Below are 27,219 nucleotides of genomic sequence, written 5' to 3' on the forward strand. Positions count from 1 at the left end.
ACAACACGGCGTCATGGAGGAAGCACAGATATTGTGGTCAGAGACCTAGGTTTGAATTCCAGGTCTGACTTATCATCTGAGTCACCTCTGCAAGTTACTGAATCTCTTTGTGTTTCAACTTTCCCATCTAAAAACTGGCAGTCCCCGTGCAGCTTCTGCGGCTGCTGTGCAGATCAAATGATACAAGCGCCCAGCAGAACACCTGAAAATAGTGAAGGCTCAATAAATGTTAGCTGAACCAGCGAGAACCAGGGCAGGTCTCTGACACTTTACCTGTCTTCCAGATAAAAATCAGAAGGCCTTGAAGGTTACATATTCAAAAATAAAAATAGTAAAAACAAACAGAAAACTGAATTTCACATAATGACATTAGGAATATTGAGTTTACCTACTTACATTACAGAAGACATTTTTACAGCCAGGCAAAACTCGGTTATAACCTTAAAGGAAGATTCTGTATATTCTGTTTGCAAGTTTATTTGGTGTTCTATTTTGACATTTTCTTCTTGAGATGCTAGTGGCAGAGCACTCTGTAAATTCCTATAGCACAGGACTCACACCTCTAATCTCTCTTTCTCTGCCTAAGAAGACCCCCAGAACCCCTCTGAGGTATTGTTTTTGTGAACTTTTTGTTTTGGCTATAAGGGAATGTAAAGGTGAAGTAGGGTATCCCCCTTCTTTCTACAGAGTAAAGAACTTCAAAACAAAAACAAAAACACAAAACACCAAGAGCCTTCTCTAAGAAGGACAATTTTAGGGCAGCTGATGCTTTCAGGGAGAAGTAAACAAAAAATTCCAGTGAGGTGCCCTACAAAAGGCCGGCAAAAAAGAGCGAAATGAATGAGACCAAGGAAGGGCCAGAGGAAGGAAAAGTGGGAGAAATGAACACACATTATAAATTACAAAAATACTAATATACTAATAAAAAACACTGTCTTATTCAGGCAATCCCGTTAGGAAAAAAAAAATCACAGGCTACAGAATGGAAGAGCCATTACTTCCCTGAAACATATGTGACACTGGCATTTAAAATTAATTATTAAAATTAAAATAAGTAAAAGTTAAGTTAGTAAAAATTACTTATTTGCCTTCCCCCAAATGCCCAAGGCAAAAATGGTAAAAGGCACAGACATAAACCAGTTAAATGCACAAATCAGAGGCTTTTTCACTTACATTTTGACCAAAATGCAGCAAACTGGGGCAGGTGATTCCTCCCTAAACTTAGTGAGTCCAGTGAGTGTCCAAGCTGGCTAGTCGACCATTTCTTGGTCATCCTTTCATGCAAGCGGCTCTGTCCCTCAGCTTTTGTTTTGTGCCCTTTATCCTCTTCCAAACCCTAAGCGAAATAAATCTCTCCCTCCCACACCTACAGCCTCTACTACTGCTCCTCTCTGCACACCCACATTTTCTTAATTGGACAGTTGCCTTAGATCCCTATTAATCTCCCTGTCTTCAGTCTTACCCACATCTCCCACCCCTCTTCACTCTGCAGCCAGAGAGAGACACCTTTCTAACATGCAAATCTAATCATCCCAGTCTCCCTTCATCCCCAGCCCCACCCCCACCCCAAGATTTCCAATAGGCTACACTCCCTATCACCTACAGAGTAAATAAATAAAATCTTTTCCATGAGATTTTTCCATGAATCTTTCACGTTCTGGTCTTTGCTTACCTGCTCTTCCTGTGTCAGTGCCCCTCACCTACAGATTTTGCATTTCACCAAATACTGAAACAATAGTTCCCCATCATTCCAATCTTAATCTCTCTCTCTCTTACACGTGTGGTATTTACATAGCTTCCTACCTGTCTGCAATACCCAACTTCTGTTTATCTTCCTGGCGAGATTCTAACTTCTCTCTCAAGCCTAAATTCAAACAGTTCCTTCTCTGAGAAGCTTCCCTGACTTCTCAGGTAGACGGACTGGATGTTCCTATGTCTGAATTTCCACTGCAGTTTGTACATATGTTTTTGGATAACTATCACATTGCATTTTAATTATTCTTATCTCCCCACTAGACTTTTAAGATCACAGGAAGTGACTTTTTGATTTGTATCCTAGCACAGAACAGCACCAGACACATACATATTTATTGACTGAACGACAGCTTTGACCATGTGAATAAGGAAACTTGGAATATAAAACATAAAAGTTTTTACAGCTGTGAAAAGGGCAGAAGGAAAACCAGCAAAATAATCCTTAGTCTCCATGTTATAAATCAAAACCCTATTGCATCAGAGCCAGGCAAAGAGCGTCTGTGCCCCAAAGGCTTCTCATGCTATTTCCATCACCTCCTTTGTCTTTTCTCTGTCTGCAGTCTCTTGGCAGCCACCAGTCATTATTAAGAGAGCAGGTTTTTACGACATTATTAAGACAGTGACCTACGCTTTGCCTCCCGCCCGATCAGCCCCTCCAGTTGCCCACACGCTCAGTGGCCTGCCACAAAGGGACTTGGACGCAGATCAGACTGAGGATACAAGTCAGACCCCAGTCGCGCTCCTGTCACTGTGTGTCTATCAATAACCTTATTTCTGTTCCTTTCATTAGACGCAGAACTAAGGAAATGAATAAAATACACTGTGAGAGAGCTCCATGTCACGGGTAGAGGCGGGCCTGAGTCTCCGCCTGCAGGTCTGTGTCCCCACCCCGAGGGCCATGGCTCCTGTCTGATCCCGTTAGAGCCAGCTGAGTCCCAGGTACCTGCTATTTTGATGTTCATGTTGTTATCCAGCAGGAGATTTTCAGCCTTGAGGTCACGGTGTACAATCTTCCGACTGTGACAGTAATCGACAGCAGACAGGATTTGCCAGAATTTGCGCCTGGCCTCAGACTCATTTAGCCGGCCGTGATTTGCAAGGTAGTCTGTGAAAGAAGAAAGAATTTAGAATTCTTCACACACACACACACACACACACAAAACCTCACTGTTAGTATTCAGCATTGTTTTTTCCTCTAAAAAGTTCTTTTAATAACAAGGGTTAGTGTTCAAGTAAAATGCTATTTTCCAACTTCCTTGCCTTGAGAAAAGTAATTCCAATCATATTTCATGGGAATCCAGATGAGTTGGAGAGACCCCGAGATCAGACAGCAGTAATTGGCATAATATTCATAGTACAATTCAAAATGCTTTTTTAAATTAAGAAGTACAAATTACTATGCATAAAATAAATAAGCAACAAGGATATATTGTACAGCACAGGGAAACATAGCCAGTATTTTATAATAGCTTTATTTAAAAAAATTTTTTGTATATATATATTTTATTGAGGTATAGTCAGTTTACAATGTTGTGTCAATTCCTGGTGTACAGCATAACGCTTCAGTCATACATGAACATACATATATTCATTTTCATATTCTTTTTCACCATGAGTTACTACAAAGTATCTAATATAGTTCCCTGTGCTATACAGTATGAACTTGTTTATCTATTTTATCTATCTTAGTTAGTATCTGCAAATCTCAAACTCCCAATTTTAGAACAGCTCTAAATAGAGTATAATCTGTAAAAATATTGAATCACTATGCTGTACACTTGAAACTAATATAACGTTGTAAATTAACTATACTTCATTTTAAAAAATGCTTTTTTAAGCCTAAACCCTCCCTCTGTTCTTTTGTTGAAAAATTTATTGAATATTTTTCCTAACCACGTTTTAAAAATAAAATTTATATAAGACAAAGAAGATAAATAAATTCTCTGATATCCCATCAGACAAACGGTATCATTCTTTCAAACACCCATTCATGCTGTTATTATACAAAACACCTGTAAGAGGAGATACGACGGTCCCTGGAAATAGCTTAAATAATTCACTCTGTATTCCTGTTCAGTGGAGCAATTCTGATCTACCCTGGAACACACAGACTTGTTCTCAAAACCGTGTTCTCTAAACGTATACTTTTACAAGATACATTAGCTACCTTTGTGCAATGTTAGAGTATCTATTAAAGCAGTTTATTTAAAAAATTAATTCTGCATATGTTCACATGAATTCAATAAAACTAAACATTACAACTTAGTCAAGTCTCACCTGAAGACCTAAAAGGCCTCTGAAATGATCTTTTGAAGGAAAGGGGTCAACATAAACCTTGAAAGGCATTTCTATTTAAGATTATTTTCCGAAGTTAGGAACTGTATGGGTACATCAATATTCACAGTCACCTTCACATATTCTCTGCACTAGGCTTTGTGGTTTTACTGGTTTTTAAATTCCATGTCTTTGGCTCGTGCCACCCTCAATATTTATGGTAAAATTTACTAACACCTGCACAACAATTTACAATGTATAAAGCATGTTCCTATCACAATATCTCACTTAATCTTCCTAACAGCCCTAACTATCGCTCTAATTCCCATTTTGTGGATGAGGAAACTGAAGATCAGAGGGATTAAGTAACCTGGCTGAATTCACACAATTGGTAAGCAAATGGCTGATGTGGAACTAGAAACTTTGAGTTTAAAAATAAAAAAAACCCAAAATGTAGCAAGCTTCTTTACTAGACTCCTGCTGCATCCTATCTATCCTTTCAGAACCCTGCTCAGATGCTCCCTTGCCCTAAAACAGTCCCTCATCACTCAGGTAGTAACAATCTCTCTCCTCTCAACCCCTTATCACTCATAACACACTGCCTCATACTTTCATTATCTGCTTATGCATCGTAAATATCTTAATGTGCGTGCACATTTGCAAACGCACATGCAGACACATCTAGCCCTCACTTGAGCACATTGTGCCTTACACACTGAAAGATCTTCATGTAAGCTTCCTGAGGGCAGGGGCCTTTCTCTTCTCTACTCCCCACGTTGCTCAGCACGAAGCTCAAAACATCACAGGCAGAGCACTTACTAAATACTTAGCTGGTTAAGGTCTTAATATGGATGGTATCACGGACCTTCCCAAAAACACTATTATAAAACTGGGGCAGCATCACTCTACTGTACATGTTACAGGCTTTAAATGTAAGTGAATGTTTTGTATCTTTTTCAGGATCTGCTATCATCACAACCTGAGATGATCAGCTTGTCACCCCTTCCCTTGGCCTTTACAGAGCTCACAGGGTAGCTATTCATACCTCTAAAGAAGAAGGAAAGGCTCACTGAAGAACAAATATGTAGGCTTTTCAGCCAAAATGTCTGAACTGACATCAGACTGACTCTGTCTAAGTAAACTCACAAGTGGACAATTCTATTGACAAGAGTAAACCAAAGCCCCGTGTCTACACTGGATGAGCTGGGAAGTCTGAACAAAGGGTGGGACCCTTGGGCAAACATAACTTCCTCAGGGGAATGAGCATGCTTTCCGTGAGGGGTTATCTTTTGGCTAGTTAGCATTATCTTTCCTAAGACTGCACCCAAATGCTACATAAACTCCATCACTAAATGAGACAGTTTTTTCTCATAGACAGTTGGTTCACTTCCCCAAATAGACAAAATTTCTTCCTATTGAAAACGCTGAGTCAGCGTGGGCCAGTGGGAAAGATTTCAACAACTCAGACAAATGTTAATAAAGACCTAACGTGGACAAGTCCAAGTTAATATATATGGGAAAATAACCCAAACTATTGCCTGCAAAACGAGTCCTGGGAAGCTCAGTAGAACCTACAGTAATGGACTGTTTGTTGACGTGATCAGTCCAAGCTGGAGCTCCCACAGCCGAGGGGGATAAAAAGCTTTGAAGCCTGGCTGGAAGGGCACTGTCTGAAAAACAAAGGCACGGTACATCCAAACCTAAAATTACCATCTAAAGCGACAGTCATCACACTTCAGTAAACCTGTAACACACTGTGACAAAAAGGACGACATCCATGTTTCAGAGATTAAGAGACCAACCATTTAAAGAGGAAATATTTTCACTCTAAGTGAAAATCTCAGCGAGTATTCCAGCCAATCTATGATCTTCCCCATTCGTTATGATTTCTGTGGTGCAGGCAGCCTGGAAAACTCTCTGCTGGGAGATCAGTAACTGAAGTAACTGAGGCAAAAACCTGTGGCTGCAAATTACATCAGTTAGGTATAAACACCATTCCTACGAGGGGCACTGCTTTCAACCCAAGCTCAGTTAGTGCACAGGGTCTAAAGATAACATGCGAAAAGCATATGGTTCACATTAAAAACTTAACTATGGTTACAGAAAAAACTTATGAGTGTAACAGCAATTCTCTATACTAACTGCCCATGTGTGTATTTTTTGATGAACGGATACAGTTTAAAAAAAATTCTTCTTTCTTATGTTTACATTTGTTCTGATTGTTAAGTGAAATGTAATTTTATGTTTGTTGACTTTAATAACGAAACTTTTTAAGGCTATATTTTGTTATGTCCTCTTCCCTCCCCTGGTTTTTGCCTTTATGGTAATTGATTTTTATTGTATGTTATAAAAATCACAGTCTGAGACAATTAAAAATATTGGTCTTTTAATACTCATAATTTGAGGAATACTGGTATAGACAACTAAACAGACAATTTGAATATACTGTGACAAAGCTAGCCCAGGAATAAATACATCCTAAGAAGTATTTTTGTACATACCTTTAAATTTTTTATCATCAAAGTTTCCTTCCCTCCTTCTCCTCTCTCCCTCCCTCCCTTCCATCACTGCAGCAACATAAAGCAAATCTTGACATCATTTTATTTCATCCTAAATACTTTTGTATGTATCTCTAAAATAAATGACATTTTTCTTACATAACCGTAATACCATTTTCACACAGATAAAATGAACAACGCTCTCTTTTTAAATTACTTTCTGGTGGGGAGGGAGGTAATTAGGTTTATCTGTTTATTTTTAGAGGAGGTACTGGGGATTAAACCCAGGACCTTGTGTATGCTAAGCATGCCCTCTATCACTTGAGCTATACCCTCCCCCCTGAACACCTCTCTTAATATCTTCTAATATGCAGTCTGAATTCAAATCTCCCCGGTTGGTTTATTTGAATCGGGATCCAAACACGGCGCACTTAAAAAAGATTTTTTTTAATCTAGTTTAATTTTTTCACTAATATATATCATTATATTCACTTTAGATGTGACGCTGAGGCTCAGGGGAAAATAACTTCTTCAAGTTACGCAGCTAATAAGCAGCAAAGTCAGTATTGGAAAGCAGATTTAAAAAAAAATCCCCAAACATGTGCTCTTTCTTCCGTCTCAGCGCATGCTCGCTCCACATCCCTTCTACACCTGTGCTCACCAGGTCATCTGACACATATTTACAGGTCTGAGGAGTCCCTCACCAGTTAAGCAGACAGCCCTACCTCCAGTGGCTTGCCAAACCTTGTAGGTTATTCCTGCACATTCTTTTTCCTTTCACTCATTCCTTCATCCTTTGTGGTACACAGGACTGCAGAGGAGATGCTGTGTCACACGTAGGCCACCTCTGACTTCATGGCCCAGTGCCTGGGGCCCTTCCATGTTCGCATAGCTTCTGGTTTCTGCACCTCTAGTCACACCACCTTCTAATCTTTCTGACACAGCCAAAGAAATATACTTCAAAGCTCAGTGTGAAATGTAAGGCCTCTGCTCAAAGATCGTCTTCAAAAGATCATCCTCTTAATCTGGATTTGAAACCATGACTCAGCATCACGAAGATGTACATCTTGTATTTCTGTGTTTTGTCTTTGGAGTCCTTTGACTCTGGAACAGTCCTCACTGCCATCCCCTCCCCTCCTTCCCCATGCTACTGTGTGTTGAATAAACTGAGTCGGCTGTCCTACAGAATTTCTGGATTTTCCCTTTGTTTCCTCATAATACTGTTTAACTTAGAAGATTCTTCTATGTCATATTTCCTATAATTTGGAATTCAAGTATAAAGAATAGACTAGCTTCAGGTTTCATTTTTTTGGAGAGCAGCAAGAACATGTCATAGGTGCATCTGCTTGGAGAAATAGAACACATGGCTCTCCTGTTTTTAGGAGAGCTAAGCGTGATCAGTGAGTTGGGTGGGGGTTGGGGGGAGGTGATGGCTCAATCCTTCAATTAAAGTTTCTCATCACTCTTCCTTCTAGCATCATGGCGCTCAAGCTCCAGGATACATCAGAACCGTGAGAGCTTCTCAAAACACATCACTGGGACCTACCTCCAGAGTTTCTGATACAGTAGGTATTGGAAAGGGCACAAGAATTCATATACTTTTTAGAAGTATTCAGATAATGCTTAAGATATTGGAACAGGGGCCAGCCACACTTTGAGACCACAGCACATAATATTAATATTTAATGGAACCTGAATCAATTACTTCATCAGGAGTTGCAAAATTGTGATTTTCTATTTTTTTTATTCCTGCTATATTTATTAGATGAAATTCTTCTGCTATCATTTAGAGCTATTTAGTTATCCTGAAATACAACTAAAACACATCAAGAAATATTTCTTCCTCCTTAGTACCAATTTTCAGAGTAAGGGGCTGACACACTAGTTACTTCCAATTATAACTATTAAGATTTGTGTTCACTTTTTAGCTTTCTTTCCCCCTACCCCATATTTTATGATTCTCTAAAGTCATCATAATGACTGCATGAATTTTTATATATTCAACAGTTTCAGTCAATTATAGTCATTATGCTTTTTGGTGCTCAAAATTTCCCATCTTTGACCAGTGGGAATCCCTTTAGATAAACTGTTTTTTGGGTTTTTTTTTAACATGACTACAGAAATAACACCTTTGTTGCTTTCTGGCATAATAAAAATGCTCACGTTAATCCTGAATTCTTCCTGCCTCCAATCAGGAATCAGTCATTTTTTCAGGAAGCCTTGGGTGTTTTCACTGGGGAGTGGTATCTGGGTGCTCGGGGTGCTTTTTACAACTGGGTTGGTGCCGTTTCTAAGCCTTTTCAGGGACAGAGCTAGAAAATAAGTACCTTTTCAAAAAGGAAAAATAAAAATGAATTCCTTCCATTTCAAATTTAACATTACAGGAGTTACTTTTCTTTGAGTTTTGTACTTGTATTTCTTTTTCTCTTACAGGAAAGATCCCGGTTCTTAACATTAACATAAATTACTTGTTTCATCCTACAGTACATGTGAAATGGTTTCAAAATCGCTATACCAACACCACTACTGACAACGAAACTGCTGATGAAGTTGAAAAGTTAACATTTCTTTGCAGCTTTTTTTTATCTTGAGATTATTTTGTTTTAAAAATGTACAGTGTAAATACTACATTTTAAAGTTACTTGAAAAGTTCTCTCGTGTGTTGTCAGCGTGATATACAGTATGTTGATGTGTTTGTTTACAAATATTAGGGAGTATTTTTTTTTCTCCTACTGGATTTAACTTTATTTTCTGACTATGTAACATATTTACCTGACGTTTAATTTGACACTGATGTTAAAACTAAGTAATGAGATACAGTCTGAGAAATCTTGCCTCCATCCCTGTTCCCTTCCTCTGCCTATAGGTCACGGTTTCTATTAGTGTTTGGTTTACCCTTTCTGTGTTTCATCTTTGTGTGTGTGTGTGTGTGTGTGTGTGTGTGTGTAGGTAGTGGGGATTGAACCCAGGACCTTGTGCATGCTAAGCATGTGCTCTGCCACTGAGCTATACCCACCCCTCTGTGTTTCATCTTATATGTAAAAATATGTATATATCGCTCACACAAAACGCATCCCTTTTTTTCCCCACTTCATAGCACTATATGAAAATCTTCCATATTCCTTTTACAGCATTGAAGATGCTTTTATTATTTAATAGTATGGTGCTAAGAATGAAGGTTCAGGAGTCAGGCTGCCTGGGTTTAATTCTCTCTTTACAAACTTGCTAACTAGGCAACCTTGAGCAAATTACTTAATCTCCCCAAATCTTCATTTGGCAATCCAAAAATGGGAATAAGAGAATCTACTTCACAAGGTTACGGGAAGAATAAATGAAAAAAAAAAAAAAGCAATTAAAAAAGAAAAAAGAAAACCTCTTCATGGTGCCTGACACACCTAAGTGCTCAAAAACGTTAGCGGCTGTTGTTTCAAGTATGATCATTACTATTACTGCTGTTATTACATTATCAGGGGTTGACCCGGCCTGCCTTCCACCCTAACTACTGTCCACCCATTAGCCCCTTACGATATGGCTTGCTTCACACTCCAGTGACATTGCTTTAAAGCCACGGTCAGCTTCCCTAGGCTAAAGCCACTGACCTCTTCTCAGCGCTCTTCTTTTGTGACCTTTCAATTATATTTTATACTTAACTGGTTTCCAAAATGAGCCTCTCTCCCTGTTGATTCTGTGTTTATCTGGCTTTCCTCCCATCTCTCTCACGAACTGGCTCTTCTTTCTCTTCCAACCACATAAAACCACCATAGTGTTAGTTCTGGTCCTTTGCCTTTCTTTGTTTATAGTCCTCCCCTCACAGAATTAATCCAAACTACAACCTTCTTGGAGATAACTTTTGATCTGCTTTATTCACAGCTGGGTGACATTAGTCCTCTTTCATGCCTCTCGTTTACTGCCTGTCTCAGGGGTACTTCCTGAGTCACTCTAGTCAAAAGATGCCTCAACATCTGGCCTGGAACCTTCTGGTCACAGATTCTATTGAGAATCTATATGAAAATTATACTTCCATACAAACACACACATAAAATCTTACGTGCAATTTCAAGGGCGTCTAGAAAATCTCAGGTTTAATCAAGGTTAGGAAATTCTGCCTTGGGGGATTTCATTCACTGATTAGAACTTTTATAAAAATAACCCCCCAGATCTGCCAAGCACGTTTGACCTTTCAACAGTCACTCAGTTGTGTACCTGTATAGATCTTCTTTCTGCTACTGCAGTGTTATCAAGACTGAGCTCATCTTTCTTTTTATAAACTTCATTGCCACCTTCTAAGTCACCATAACTATCATTTCACAGTCAACCTCAAAAATTCAAGAGTCATCTTCTACCACCCTCTAAACTAAGTATAGCTGAAACCCCAATAATTAGGCTTTGAGTTATACAGATTTAAGTTTTATAAGATATAATTAATCAATGTTTTCATCCTGTGCTTATAGATTATAAGTCTACATTTCATAGCACAGCGCCTGACACAGAATAGATGCTCAGTAAATCCGAGCTGCTAACACTACCATCATTATCAACACCACCACCACATGGCAGCCTCGTCTTTCTCCAGGGATAAAGGGTAGCTTTCTCAGCATCTTCTCAAAGTGGAGAAACTCAGCCAGCTGAGTTTTCTTAAATTTTAGGAATGTCAGAATCTTTGAAAGACTACCTTTAAGCTTAATGATCTTTGGTCAGAAATTATCAGCATCCCTTAAAGCTGAAGCTGAGTAATAGTCCAAAAAGATTAATAATTAATGCAATTAAATATTTAATGTTATGTTAAAAGGACTTAATTTGTAATTTCATTAATCTGTCATCTGGGAGTAAAGTAAAAAGGCTGATGCCAATTTAATATTTTATGCTTAAATGGCCTTTTATTTAAAAAAAACCCAACACCTCAGATAATTAAATCCTGGTCAGAGGTTCCTAACCCACAAATTTACAAAGACTTCACATTTCTAATTACTAAATTTGAAAAGAGAGAGAGGTAGGAATATGACTACCATGAATCCTGAAGCTCCAATTACGCAATCAAAACCGGTTTCATTTGTTCTCTCCAAAGTACTTTGAAAATCCATTATTTTCAATCTCCCCATATTCAAATCCCTATTCATCTTTTTCTCTAACATTTCTTTCCTCTAATCAGTACCAAATGCTACTGTAAAACAGAACTCTGTCTCACTGTAGAATGGGACTGGCCTTTCTCAATCTAGATCATGCTAGTTCTAACCAACTACTCTTGGATGAAATATAACCAGGAAAGGAAGGTCCATTAAATAAAAAACTTGAAAAAGTTTTTAGCACATTAATATATATACCACCTAACACTGAAAACACTAATAGAAATTGAGTTAGGTGTATGATCTGTACTGAATTAGGATAACACAGGTTACCCTAATTTTAAATAGTGCATTATAATATTACTTATAATATTAAATTACACTAAGCTTTTAACCGAGAGACACACTTACGAATACGAAACTACAGATTTTAAAACATTTTGGTTTTTTTCTGTTTGTTTTTGTAAGTAAGAGTCATTTCAAATTGGGTGTTTGTCAAAAATTAAAGGGAATTCTAGCTTGTGGTTTACTCTGGCAACTTAATTGTGCTTTCAGCAATTTCCCTACATTAGACTGTTCACATCTGTCAGATTCTGCATCAGTTCTTCAAGCTACGTGGAACCACTGAAATAAACCCTAGTCTTCTGGAAGATGAGTGTTCAGTTACACAGTTCACAGTTTTGAAGATTATTTACAATCAACTTCTGTGACTATATGCTCAAGTTTTCAGCAACAATTAAAAGCAAATATAGTCAAATTTTTCTAACATTATTTATAAATCCCACATAGAAGCCATGAGATTGCAGTATCTGATTACAGTAATGAACAGGAACAAAGAGATGACTTCAAAATATTGTCATATCTTTAAAAAACACATAAATAAAATAAAGTTCTGATTTCTTTGTTCCTAGGGAGATTTTAAAATAGCAGAAAAAGTTACAGAGTCAGCCAAGCCTGATTCTGAATGCTGTTTCTACTTCTCACTGCTGTGTGACCTTGGACAAGTTATTTACACCTCTGTCTGCCCCAGTTCCTCAATAATAAACCTCAAATTTTGTTATTTGTGGGAGGGTCCTACCTTAACTGCTCCACACTTCATGGCAAAGAAACTTTTTGGAGAATGTTATTTCCACATCTATCCTATTGACTTCTAACACAGCAATTTCTTTATCCTGTGGCATAAAAATATGCTGCCTGCAGCGTCTAATAAGAGTCTAGTAGTTACAACACAAAATATGCATTAAAAAAACTTACATTTCCAACTCAAATATTTAATAGGGCAAATCAAGAACGACGGCTTGGCATGGAAACAACCTAAATGTCCATTGACAGATGACTAGATAAAGAAGTTGTGGTATATATACGCAACAAAATATTACTCAGCCACGAAAAAGAATAAAATAATGCCATTTGCAGCAACATAGATGGACCTGAAGATGGTCATTCTAAGTAAGCCAGAAAGAGAAAGAAAAATACCATATGGTATCACCTATATTTGGAATCTAAAAAAAGGGCACGAAAGTATTTACAAAACAGAGACAGACTCACAGACAAAGAAAACAAACTTATGGTTACCAGGGAGGAAGACGGTGTGGAGGGATAAATTGGGATCTTGGGATTTGCAGATACAAACTACTATATATAAAATACATAAACACCAAGGTCCTATTGTACAGCACAGGGAACTATATTCAGTATCTTGTAATAGCGTATAATGAAAAAGAACATGGAAATGAATATACATATGTATAACTGAATATATATAACTATGCTGTACACCAGAAATTAACACAAATTTGTAAATAAACCACAAGAAAAAAAGGAAGAAGGAATGTAAAACATGAAAAAAGACTTGGAAAAAATTTTTGAAAGTACAAAACCCATGATTTTTGGCCCAGTTTCCATATGTGTGTACAGATTTTAAAAGCAGACACACACACATCTCAGTTATGAATCAGAATAAATTCAGTTACAAAAGAACAGTAAGCCCCGCAGCCATATGATGACTTGGGTCCTCAACTCCACTGGTTCTTTTCAGGTGAATCTCAAAACACAATGCCTCCTCTCTCATGGAATCAAATTAAGGACGAAAGTTAAACTTTATTCTGAGTTTCAAGCACAAGAGTCATCTGTTCATTCATTCAACAAAGACTTCAGTGACTTCTTTGTATCAGCTGCTACGCTCTCATGAAACTTCTTTTTGGGTGGAGGAAAAAATAAATAAATAAGTAGACAAATAAAAATTATAATTATAGAGTGCAATAAATGCCAGGGAACTAGGGTGACTGTCTGGAGAGCATCTGGGGGAGGCCCCTTTATATAGGGTGATCGGGAGAAGCCATAATGAGACGGTATTATTTCTAGTGGGGAGAGAAGCATTCAAGGAATGGATGCAGCACTCACGAATCCCAGGAGGAACCAATGAGGCTACAGCCTAAGGGGCAAGGGGGAGGGGAAGGCATGTGAAGAAACTGAAAAAGTGGACGTCAAACTCAGCAAGAATTTAGAAGCCTAAGGAGGGAGTCTGCAAACTTAAAATATTGGGAAACTATCTAATGGTTTTAGTTGGTGAGAGACCCAGTCTAATTTACACTTTAAACACACTTAAAAATAATCTAAAGCTGTGAACTCTATGTTAATAAGGTATACAGTTCTATCAAGGAAAAATTCAAACAAAAAACTTAAGCACCCCTATGGGGAAATGGTCCTGAGAGCCAGAAGGAAACAAAATTCAGTCCCTGTGCAAACAAATGATAATACACATGAGAAAAGAAGGTTAAATAATAAAAACTTTCATCAGCCCTTCAAGATAACAGAAGAGGTGTCATGAGGTAATACTGGTTTACAGACAGAAGATGAGATACTGTCTGAAACATCATAAACTCTCTTAATATAATTCCAGAGCAATAGCTGGGTTTCTTACTGAATTTGACATACGCGGTAACATTTCATTAACTGTACCAGACCTGTTTTTAAGGCAGTAATCTTTTAAAAATATATGTCAACCGACTAGCCTAAGAAAGTGCCCAGAGTCATATTTAATACTACCAGATAACGATGTCATCTCAATGGAATGAAACATTCCAGACAATTCCCTAAATAGGTATCTTCATCCCACCTATTTTTATCATCTCTACAGGACCTCAAAGTCTGCTGTGAACTATTTCTGTGTAATGAATATGACTGGACTGGTAAATGAGTCACTCCAAGCTGAACTACTGATGTTGTGTGCTATTTACTCAATTTATGGTAGTGTTATAATAATATTTATAAATGCAATCTGGTCACACTTCTAACACATTCTTTACACAGATAAATACATCCAGATAGCTATTTTGATATGCAATTATTGGAAAGAAATACGGCCCAAAGGACAGGCTGTGGTTTACTGAACCATGCAATTTTTAGGAATTAGGATTCAAATGCCAAACTTAAAGAATAAGATGCTGATGAAGAAGGAAGAAAATCTGTTAATTTTAATATTTTTGTGTCTGTCTGTATATACTCAAAAGATACGTTTTTTAGCAAATACTTGAGATCTAAGATATTGTTAGCATTCACTCATAAGTCAAAGAGCAAATGTATTTCTTTTATTTTTTTCATTGAGTTCTTCAGGTGAGTTTAGAATAGAAAACAATGAAGACAGGTTGGTCTGTTTCATTCCGAAATGTGCGCAGAGAACTCAAGGGGGTAGATTAAGCTGTGCTGAGTAGGAACAATTTTTCAGCGAAGCTCTTACAATAAACAGCAAATTGAGTTTCTCGGGTAAACAAGTTCAGGGACGGGAAGCCGTGAGCTCATCAGCCAGGGGCTTGACTGTAACGCATGTTTCCTGGGGTCCTACACCAGCAAATAATAACAACACGGTGAAGTCACTGGAGTCAGAGAGGAGAAAGGGCAACAGTGAAAGAGAGGGGCTAGCTGGGAAAAACAAGACCTGAGCTACATGCTCAACTATTCAGAAATCAAAGGGGACAGTTAATTCAGCAGCAAACTGACATTACAAGGTTGGAATGCTTCTGTGGTAGATTTCTGTCCCCATTTCTTCCCTCTGTCCCTGCAAGAGGATTCTACATCCATACCTTCTGTTGTGACTTCACCGTGTCTCCCAGTAGGATAGATGGTACCTATCACTGCCCTGCTGCTTTTGGTCTTGATCACGGGGAACGTGTGTGGTTTGACCTGATCCTTGTGTTTCTACCAAGTGCCATGGGAGGAGCATCCTTCAGATGGAGAGACACGTGGAGTAGATCTGAACCCAACCTACAGCCTGAAAATAAAGTCACCCCCACTGACCCACAGAAAAAAAATCTTTTTTTATGTAAATGTAAATTGTGGAGATATATAACATTATCACAACAGAAATATGACTGATAAGATTTCCAACTTTAGAAAAGAGGTTTGCTCAGCTATAAAATGACCTACAATTGCACAAAGAAATCTTCTGAACATTTTTGCCATACAATTTATGTAATATTTTGTTTCTTATCATAAGTACTCTTGTGTTATTTTTACACATCTGGATGACTTTTTAAGACATCAAAACCAAACGGATGGCCTTGAAGAACAACTGGTTGGAAATTGCTCACGTAGACTGTATTACTTATTGGCTCTATTATCTAAGATGATATAAAAAAGACTAGCCTGGTTTCCTCCCAGAAGGTCACTTGATCACTTTTTCCAAGCCAGTTTGCCCACTATTAGCACCACGACTTAGCCACTGCCTCCTATTTCCAGGTTCAGTGCTGGGTAAGGGGAACAACTGATAAGGCATGGTTCTGAAGAACCAATTAGGATTCAATTCCAAAGGAAGATAAAACAGACAGAGGGGTTAGTGATGGCTACTCCCAAGCCAGGAAGTAACTTAACACAACTCCAAAACAACACGGACTGACGCTGAAAACCCTGGGCTCCGTTCTCAACTCCTCCACAAATCACTTCACCTTTCTAGGCCTCAGGTTCTAAATATACTTACTACACTTACAATTTCTAAGGTTGCTTTTTAATTCAATATTAATGCTTCAATGGATATCAGCTTTGTGTAAAAATGTGACTTCAAATTGCCCCTTAGCTTATTAAAATTGTTTTTATTGTGGTAAAATACACATAACATAAAATTTACCACCAACCACTTTTAAGTGTACAGTTTCCCCGTGGCTTATTTTTCTCTCACCTCTTTCCCTGTAATTTGTGGGACAAAAATCCCTAGGGCACTTATTTTAGGACTGGCGAGGAGTTAGACATATTGGTGTGCAGCTCTAAAATTATTGCTCAACCAGCAGTTGACACTGTAAGGACAGGATCCCAGATGGAAATGACCGCTAGAAAACAGATCAAAGCCCAGAAGCTCATGTAAAGACAAAGGTAAATGGTTCTCGTCTGGGCAGTGTTCAGGGCTTGAACACAGGTAGGCAAGCCTGTATCTCTACCTCTGGCAGCTTCAGATAACAAGATGTGACATTCCAGAAAGCCAGCAGTAGTGCGCCAAGGAAGAGTACCGAGGATGGCAGAAATATAACTGAGGTCTCTAATCATGTAGGTAATTATTGTTCTTTGCAACAATAGAAAATATACTGTAAATGCTTATGAAGGGTCTAAGACCTTAGTGGCGATGATCCTGAATAACAGAGGAACAGGCATAGTCTTGAGCAGACTAGACTTTTCTCCTGTGGCCCTTGAAAGATGAATATTCGACAAAGGACATGACTTCATAGAGTTGAGTTTGCAGATTCAACTCTCACATTGAATGATGTCTCCAAGTGGTTTAAGTGGCTGGCCTTGTGTTACAGCTGTGGTTGACCAGAAGAGAGATTAGCACGGGTTTCTAATCGTTACTGTTAGGAAAACCAGACACACTGTTACCACGTACTGCTGACACACGAAGGTTTAAAATAAAGCACTGTGAGATACAATTTCATACCTTTCTCACTAATCCCTGAATTCTACTAAAGCCAGAGTTTAAACTAATAGTGGCCTGATCTACAGTGTTTGGAAAGTGTCTGCATCCTTCTCAAAGCTCCATCTCCACCAAAGTTAGAATATGGCCCTTTGATTTGAAAAACACTAAAGGCCTTTGTATCTTCTCATAGGTGTTGTTGTCCATAGATTTCAGAGCAAGAGCTTTCTGACTACCTTGTTGCTGGCAGTTTCTCAACAGCCTCTGACCTAACTTTCTAAACAATCTTTTCTAGCCTCTTGTTTCTTCCTCTTTGAGCAAAGGGAAAAAAATTAATGGTAAATCCATTTTGCTTTCTAGGAATCTGTTAAGACATGCTAATTCTAATCACGGTTCAACCGGCCAATTATGAGAAGGATGCTAACGATAAAAAAAAAATAAGTGGATTCCTTTATAATTTTGATTGTGCACTTAAAACACTGCCACTCTAAGGGTCACTCAACATTCTAGGTATAACTCAAAGAATATTCCATTGGAATGTAACATACCCCATAATACGAGAGGCTTTTACAGATGTGTACCTCTAAGAGGAGCTGAAAGCTAAAAAGCCTTGGGGGATATTCTGAGCTTGCACTGTTTTTAAAGTCCATCATGTGCTAGTATTACCAACAGTTCAAACAGAATACCTTATGTACTATTCAAATACTTGTGAACCATTAAGCTTTTGTATAAATAAGGATGTCTATTAACCAAACAAATGGAAAAAGCCAGTGAGATCTGTCAGTGACCTTGGATTTGATCTTTTGACATCTACAGGATTGAGCAATCAGTGCCAGCATGGATTTATCATTCACATGCAGTGGGTTTCTGGCTTTATGTTTCCTAAAGAAAATTTCATCATGCAGATAAATGACAAAGACTTAATTCACAGCCTTTTGAACTACTATAATTAGGTTGTAGTTTGTGCCATGAATGGAATGAAGCTTTATCAAATATGGGCACCCCCATAACTTACACATAAAAGGGAGAAAAGATGCTTTGGGAACTGAGAACGTGGAGTAGGCTTTGGAAATGTTGTCTATAGTCAGTAAGAAAGGGATAGTCAAGATCAGAGAGGATGGTAGGGTAAGGAAATGATACATTCAAAAGGCAAACCAAAGCTGAGGTCTAATGACCGGTAAGTCATCATGGCTGGGTAAATCACCAAAGCCAGAATACCAGAAAATAATTAATATCTTAACTGCTGGTCTACTAAGAAGTTTTCCAACTCAGCTTATTAGGGATTTTTGTGGAAATAAATTTCTAATTTTATACGCAAGTCAAAATGAGAAAAGGTTTTCTTTATAATCATCTTGATGAAACACAGCAATTCCATAAAGATAGGATATCTCAAAACAGAATTATTCATAGCAACTATTTTTCTGAGGACTGCCACATCCTAGAGGCAGGGAGATTCTGAGAGAAATAAATGTACATATACAAATGTACTCTCCCCCTCCCACCTCTCCAAACTCCTACCAGTTTAATTCTATTCCAGTCCTACCTGGAAGCAGAGAGAAAAGGACCACGTTATGGGAGTCATAATAAAAGAGTTAGCTGTAATTCTTGTTCCTTTCAAATTTTGTTTACATATTTCCTTCCTGATTTACCTATCAACGATTCATTCCTTCATTAACAAAATACAGGGCACCCTGATCTCTAGCCTCACTACTAACTGCCGACTCACCAACTCCACATGGAAAAGTAAATATGCATCTCATATGGGTCATTTCTCCTAAGCCTGCACCTTTCCCAGTCTTCTCAGGAACAGGCCTAGAACGCTCATCTTAGAGTTAATCTTAAGACCCTCTTCTCTCTCCACATATACTCCATTAGCAAATCCTGTCAACTCCAATTTTAACATATGTCTAAAATCCTACCATGTTTCTTTATCTCCATTTCTCCTCTAGTCCAAGCCGCCACTGCCCCTTGCCTGGACTACTTCAGTAGCTTCTTACCTGGTTTTCCTACTTCTGTCCTTGACTCCCTGTCTTCTATTCTTGACAGAGTGATCTTTAGAATTTTTTTTTTATATATCATGTCAGTTCTCTGCCTAAAATCCAACAATGGCTTCCCATATAAAGTGGCTTTTACTCACAGTAAAAGCCAAAGTCCTGACCATGGCCAAACATGATCCTAAATGACCAGAAATGGAATACATCTTTGATTTAGTAAAAAATAGCTGACTCAAAAATTTGCGATATAATGAAGAGTGACTGGTCATAGCTTAGCCCTAAGCTGTATACTCGAAACTGTCAATGCTCTCAAAACCAAGGCCTCATCTCTGACCCAGAATTATGTTCACAAGTTTGTATAGACACATGTGTAAGTATGCTCAGTGCAACATTATTTGAAATGCCCAAAACCAAGCAACAACCTAAACATTCATTAACAGAGGAATGGTTAAATAATTAATGGCATATAATCATACTGCAGAATACTATGAAGATGTTAAAAAATGTGATGCATCTTTATGTATTTACATGGAAGGATTTCTCTCTCTCTCTCTCACCATTGCTCCCCCTCCTTTAGTAATTCCAAACTGAGCACAGTTCCCCACATTTATTCACTCTTGCACAGGCTGTCACCTCTGAATCTCTCCACCCTCCTCACTGGGGTGATTCCTATCCATCATTCAAGGTTCATATCAGAGCATCACTTCCATTAGGAAGCATTTCCTGACTCTGGCTGGCTAGGACCAGTGTTCAATGTTTGTTTGCCAGATTAAATGCAAACTATCTACATATTCTCTACTCTAAAATCTAGCTTGAAACTTCATTCAAAAAATGAACTGGCATCTACTCTCTCTTTCCCTCAGCTTCAATGTAATTTATTTGTATGTCGTAAGTTCTACCACTGATTCAGGGCTAAGGTCTTTCCCCAGTGATCTCAAACAACTACTTGGAAATGTGTGCAGTGAAGAATAATTTTTTAACAGCTTTACTGAGATTTAATTAGCACAACCATGCAATTCACCCATTCAAATCACACAGTTCAGTGTCTTCTAGGACATTCACATGGTGAATGATTATTTTTTAAAATAAGAGTAAAAACAGTCTCTGAGTTTGAAAACCATCAATTTGTGATTACAGTAGGATGCAACACAGAGGTGGTAAAAAAAAATTATTACACCTTTTATAATTCGGTTAAAATATTTCCTTAAGAAAATCCAACTGGGGACCACATTAGTGGGCTTATAGGAGTAAGAAAGAAACCTGTAACTCTCAACCTCATCAAATGTTACAGACACCTCTAGGGCGCGATAAACATTTGTTAAATGAATAAAATTTCCAACTATCTAGTAAATACACTGGGTATCATCTCAGCCCATCATACCCAACATGTTCTGCATGGAACGCATTACCTACTGGCTTCCTCTGTAACTTCCTCATTCCTACTATGGGCACCAGTATTTCCCTCATAGTCGTCTTTGACAGCTGGCATTCCTTCATTCCGTCATGTTCTGTAGTTTTTTTCTTGTAATTTCACAGCTGTAAATTCACATTCAGGACACAATTCCCCTCCTCTTCTCAGCCCACCTGAAAACCTTCCTGCAGTTAGCCTCTTGATGTTTTGACGCATGTGGTGTGAACCACAAATTTAAGTCTCAGTCCAAACTCAGTTCACAAACACAAACTGGATCTACTGCATAAAGAGTATTAAAAATACTCTCTAATTAAGATAAACAACAATAGCCATTAAGAAATACTTTAAAAATGCCTCCTGAAGGAGACACACTTCTGGTACAATCTTGTTATCTTTCTCCCTAATACTTACTATTTTTATCCATAACTAAATCTAATTTTTATTTTTAATCTCCAAAATCAGATCAGAATGCTCATGTAATCCTGGAGACTTCCTTTTCATCATACATCTTTCAGAGACTACTTATTTTTGGCATTGCAAATCAGTTAGCTAGTCAGGAATTTGTTCGAACTCTCCTGTTCTCTCAGGCAGTATAAAAAGATAATGAATGCATCTTAGAACTGTAAGAGAGGATAAATATGTCATGGTTATTCTCTGCAATAAGCTCTATTTTATAAGATTTTCTGCCCTTTGCCATTATTACCACCAGGAGTTACTAGTTAGGTGTTTTCTGAAATTTAGATTCCAGTTCCTAATTTTTAGCTAGAGATGGCATCATCATAAATGTAGATTAGTTTAAAAAAGATTTTTAAATAGTTAGGTGAAGCTTTAATTGAAGCATTAGAAATGTATTAATCTGATGTGAAAACCACAAACATGAGCTAAAACTGAGGATAACAATGAAAATAGAAATGTTAGGATTTTTTTTAGTGTCTTAAAAACAAACAATAAGCAAATTAGATTACTGAAACTAGAGGAGACAAATCAGCCTGCAATTTATATTGCAAAAGTCCGTTTTTGCTGGCAATAGCCTGAATTACTTTAGCTTTTATAAATCACCTCTAAAACACAGAGCACCTTTTTAAAAAATCTTTTTACAGTTACAAACATAAGTGCCTACCAGAAAGCAAATTTTAGGCAAATCTACCCTCCCAACCCTGCAAAGGATTTTGGTTAACTTTATAACTTCATAATAATTATTACTATAATGTAATAGTAAATAACATAGAGAAGCAACATGATACCTTAGGAGAGTCCTTAGAAGAAAGAACAGGTATCTGAAAGCCCCACGTCCCTCTTGTAATACCAGCATTTAATAGAAACCCCACTGCAACTGTGATAGCTTTGTGGTTGTTCCATAAGATGGACTGAAATCTCCAGCCCCATCAAAATTTCCATAAGGTTGTGTAAAGGCAGAGTTAAAAGAGCCTTTTAAATCTTAGAGGTACCAACAGAAAAGCAAACAAGAGCATCAGTTGTGAGTATTTATTGTGTCTACTACATGCCAGCGCAACAGTTGCAGTCACATTTCTCCTGCCCTGCTCAGTCTGGAACTCTCCAAGGTTCTGATCCTTAAGGGTGGTCTAGTAACCTGGAGAGCAGCTGTTGGAAAACCAAAGTCCATGGAAAACAGAACTGTAGACTAAGTGGTCCTCTGCCATTGCTAAATCTTGATTCTAATACCTCACACCCACTATGGCATTAGTCAGATCACTTCACCCCATCCCTGGTCTACACCTGCCTCACAGCACCCTTGGTTTATCACCAAATCCTATGAAATTCCTACAGTATTTGGATCTATTCCTTTCTTCCTTGTTTCAACCATTCTCCCAAGTCCAATATTTTAGAAACAGTGTTCAATGAATTGTGGAAGAAGGGTCAGATTTAATTTAATCTCGGTTTGTTTGGTTAGATTAGAGTCAATGCAATGGGAGAAAAGAATTTCTCTCAACACTTTAAGTATTTTAGTCTCCTAACTCCTTGTTTGCTTGGTTTCTCAAGAGAAGCTGGATATAATTCTTAACTTTGTTCCTCTGTAGGTAAGGTGTTTTTTCCCCCTTGTTGGCTCCTTTCAAGATTTTTTCTTTATCTTTGACTTTTTTTTTTTTTTTTTTTTTTTTTTGCATTTATGCTGCTTGGTGTTCTCTGAGCATCCTGGATCTGTGGTTTGGTGTCTGACATTAATTTGGGGAGAAATTCTCAGTTATCACTACTTCAAATATTGCTTCTATTCCCTTCTCTCTTCTCCTCTACCTTTCCCATTACTCATATGTTATATTTTTTGAAATTTTCCCATGGTTTTTGGGATATTCTGTTCCACTTAAAAATGATGTTTTTTCCTCTTTGCTTATTGGTTTTGGAAGTTGCTACTGACATATCCTCAAGCTCCAAGAGTCTTTCGTCAGCCATGTCCAGTCTACCAATGAGTCCATCAAAGGCATTCTTCCTTTTTGTTAGTGTTTTTGACTGCTTCCGTTTATTTATTTATTTATTTATTTTTAACATTTTTTATTGATTTATAATCATTTTACAATGTTGTGTCAAATTCCAGTGTTCAGCACAATTTTTCAGTCATACATGGACATATACACCCTCATTGTCACATTTTTTTCTCTGTGAGCTACCATAACATTTTGTGTACATTTCCTTGTGCTATACAGTATAATCTTGTTTATCTATTCTACAATTTTGAAATCCCAGTATATCCCTTCCCACCCTCCGCCCCCCTGGCTCCCATTTATTTTTGATTCTTTCTCAGAATTTTCATCTTTCTACTTAAATTACTCAACTGTTCTTGCATGTTGTCCACTTTTTCCACTAAAGTCTTTAGTGTATTAAACATAGTTGTTTAAAATCCCCCAGTTTGATAATCCTAACACTCCTGTCATATTTGAGTCTGGTCTGATGCTTGCTCTGTTTCTTCAAACTGTGGGTTTTTTTTTTTTACCTTAATTAATATGCTTTGTAATTTTTGATTGAAAGCCAGACATGATGTGCTGGGTAAAAGGAATTCCAGTAAGTAACTTTAGTGGTGTGGTAGTGAGATGTAGGGGAAAGGGAAGTGTTCTATAGTTCTAAAACTTACAGAGGTGTCAGGTCCCACAACCTGCCCATGACTGGGCCCCCCTGGAGTTTTTAACCCAGACTTGTCCACATTGAGCTTCCAGCAATTCGTTATTTAGATTTTTGTACCCCAGTACTGGTTCCTTCCGAGGATTCTGCTTGTGGAATTCAACTCTAATAAGATGTGATTCTCTGCATTTGCCTGTCTGTCTCTCCAATTTGGGGGGGGGGGGAGGCAGTGGTTTGCCCTGTGTTGATTTTTCAGTTTGCTCAGCATTTTACTTGTTGTTAGGATGGAGCAATGACTTCCAAGCTCCTTAGATGCCAGATCAGAAACCAGAAAAAAAAAAAAAAGTTTCAAATGTGCAAATTCCTAAGACTGCTTCCTCCCTCCTAGAAAGTTCTCTGAATCCCCCAGGCCAAAGAGAGAAAAAAAAAAAAAAAAGAAAAGATAAGCGTAAGATGATGCTATCAGTAAGAGTTCTCCTTTTCCAATTATATGCATCAGAATCACTCAAAGCAGTCAGGCCACCAGGAGCCAGAGAAGAAAGGCAGCTTACAACATCCTGACTGCTATCCCACTTCCCTAACAGAAGGTGCGTGCGAAGAGGGAATGTTTCAAAGAACAGTCAGAATTAATCCACAAAGAATACCAGGAATCTTATTTCACTATCTCTCACACTCCAGTCTGCCCAGCACCAGTTTATACTGTCCCAACCTTTTCCTCTGGTAAAAACAAACAAACAAAAATAGAAAAACAGTCAGAAAACATGATTTCCCCTGTGAAATTCTGAAAGTCTTTCAAAAACAGTTTCAGAGTACAGGCTTCGGAGTTACAATGCCTGGGTTCCAGATCCAGGGCCACCATTTATTCCAGATCCAGGGCCACCATTTACAGCTGTACGACCTTCGGCAAGCTACTTTTCTGTGCCTCGACCTTCCCAATTGTAAAACAGATGTAATAACTGTACCTAGCTCACAAGTTTTTTAATGAAGATTAAATAGTTAAACACTTAGAACCTGGCACATGGTGTCATCAACAGAAATTCTTGTCAATTCTTAAACTTAAAATTTATCTTTAAGCAGACCACTTACTGCCACCTGCACTGCCTCCTGAGTGCAAGCCATCATCCTCTCTTGTCTGGACCTTGGCAACAGTCCTAACCAGTCTCCTTGCCTCCACTGCAGTTCCACGCCAGTCTGTTCTCCAAATGGAAGTCAGAGTGACCGCTTAAGAACTAAGTCACACCTCTGCTCAAAGCTCTCCAACGGTTTCCGGTCTCACTCAGTATAAAACCTAGAGTACTTCCTATGGTCTATCAGGCCTCTTAGGCCTCTATGGTCTTACTCACTCCCTGTCCCTTCCCATGCCTCCTTTTCCCCACCTCCTACCATCCTCCACCTCGCTCTGCTCCAGCCACACTGGGTTCCTACCTCAAAGTCTTCACATTGCTGGTCCCTCTGCCCAGACATTCGCACTGTTGTCTTTCCAGCTTAATTCAGATCTTTGCTTTCGCGTCTGCTCATCAGAAAGGTCTCCCTCTAACCAATGCCCATGCTTTATTTTTCTTTTTAGCACTCTTCATCACTTGACACTTTGCATATTTGTTTGTTTACTGTGTTCCTTCTTCTCTTAGGATATAAATAAACTCCATGAGGACAAAGATTTGAACAATTTTTTTCCTTACCTCCTGAATCTAGACCAATACTTGACATGCAGTTAAGACTTGATAACATTTGCTGAATTAATGAATAAGTGAACATTCACTATTATACCCCACCTGTGACACCTTCTTCATCCCCAATTATTCCAACAGCTCCCAAATAGGACTTTAAGCCTCTGGTCTCTTCTGTCTCCAATTCATCTTATATGTCACTAGATTATTCTTATTAAATAGTGCTTTCATAATGTTACTCCTCTGCTCAGGATCACTCCTACCCGACTTTGGCAGTTCCTCAGTGTACTCTGCAAGATGTTAGATGTTATGTGACAAGAGAGACTTGATGATTCAGAAAATGTGGAAAATACAGGATTAGAGAAATGTGTGTTATTTTACCAGAGAACTTCTCAGAATCTTTAATTACTAATGTGCACTGTCAATCTCTTGGAGAAGGATTTGCTATTTCCTCTCTCTTTGTGACTGCAGAATGAATCCTTTTCAAGGAAGCAGGTCAAGGACTAGCTTTTGTGAAACGTGCTGGAGGAAATACTGGCCTGTGGAAGTGTCTAAGGCCATTTTCAGAGTGGACATCAGGAGGGCTCTAAGTCAGAAAGAAAAGAACACAGTTGTCTTTGACGGCCTTCCTGTTTCCTTTCCACAACCCTCTTCCACATTCTGCGGGTTCTTTTCTTATCAACAGAGCTTATTAATAAAAAAAAAAAAATCTCAAAGTGCAGATATGTGTATTGGCATATATATTTGACAAGAGCCTTCTGGGTTTCTAACCTACTTTGGTTTTCCTTTTGATCCATAAATAATCTTGTTCTTCAATGAACATATGTTATATTTTGAATCTTTTGCTTGCATACTGTATCAAGCAAAGTGAGAGTCGCATAGTAGATACTCAATATTTTTAGATTCATTAGTATGCACAAATTCAGCAAGATACAGGCCATGCAAAGTGTGACACGCCTTACTAAAAATTAATCCTGAAAATCATATTGGGTAACACAACTTGGATCGTAAATGTATTAGGTTTAGGCTTTGGCAAGAATATTTCTACTGGTACTAGACTCTTCCATGGTATGCTCACGGTGAACAACGAGCTTTCTTTAAATTATATTCCAAACTTTGCAAAAATTTTACATGACCAAACACTCATTGTTTTTTTTTTTTTCATGACAATAATAAGAAGCACTGAAATCAATGCTTTCATTACTGAAAATCTCTGAGGAAGGACTGTGTCTATAAGAATTCAGAAAACGGATCCCAAGAGGTATACACTAGATACAGTTCAAGGTGCCTGTCTGCCACGCCCTTTAGGGAAAGTGACTTTGTTTTATATTATATATATATATATTTGTATTCTATATACCATACCTCCCTCTCCAGGCCATAGCTAACTGGGGAAGGGGCGTATACTTGACCCAAAGATAATTGTAGTAAACAACCTTTCATCCTGATAGAACTCCAATTTTCTTCAGGTAAAAATCCCACAGTAATTTTCAAAATTTTCATGGACAGATACATCTGAACAGAAGGACTTTTCTGGGTCCCCATAAATAGACCACCATTCCTTTCCACCCTCCACATACAAGGCTTCA

The 27,219-nt window shown here is 38.1% G+C and overlaps 1 protein-coding gene across 3 annotated transcripts in view; it reads right to left on the minus strand.

The window, feature by feature from the left end:
- Positions 1 to 27,219, minus strand: part of SIK2 (salt inducible kinase 2) — a 113,896-nt gene that overhangs the window by 37,382 nt on the left and 49,295 nt on the right. For all 3 annotated transcript variants that reach the window (XM_032472721.1, XM_032472720.1, XM_032472722.1), the window contains exon 4: positions 2,699 to 2,860. In XM_032472721.1, the coding sequence (XP_032328612.1) occupies positions 2,699 to 2,860 (162 nt within the window). The remainder of the gene's footprint in view (positions 1 to 2,698; positions 2,861 to 27,219) is intronic.

Source organism: Camelus ferus, chromosome 33 (genome assembly GCF_009834535.1).
Source record: "Camelus ferus isolate YT-003-E chromosome 33, BCGSAC_Cfer_1.0, whole genome shotgun sequence".
NCBI lineage: Eukaryota > Metazoa > Chordata > Mammalia > Artiodactyla > Camelidae > Camelus > Camelus ferus.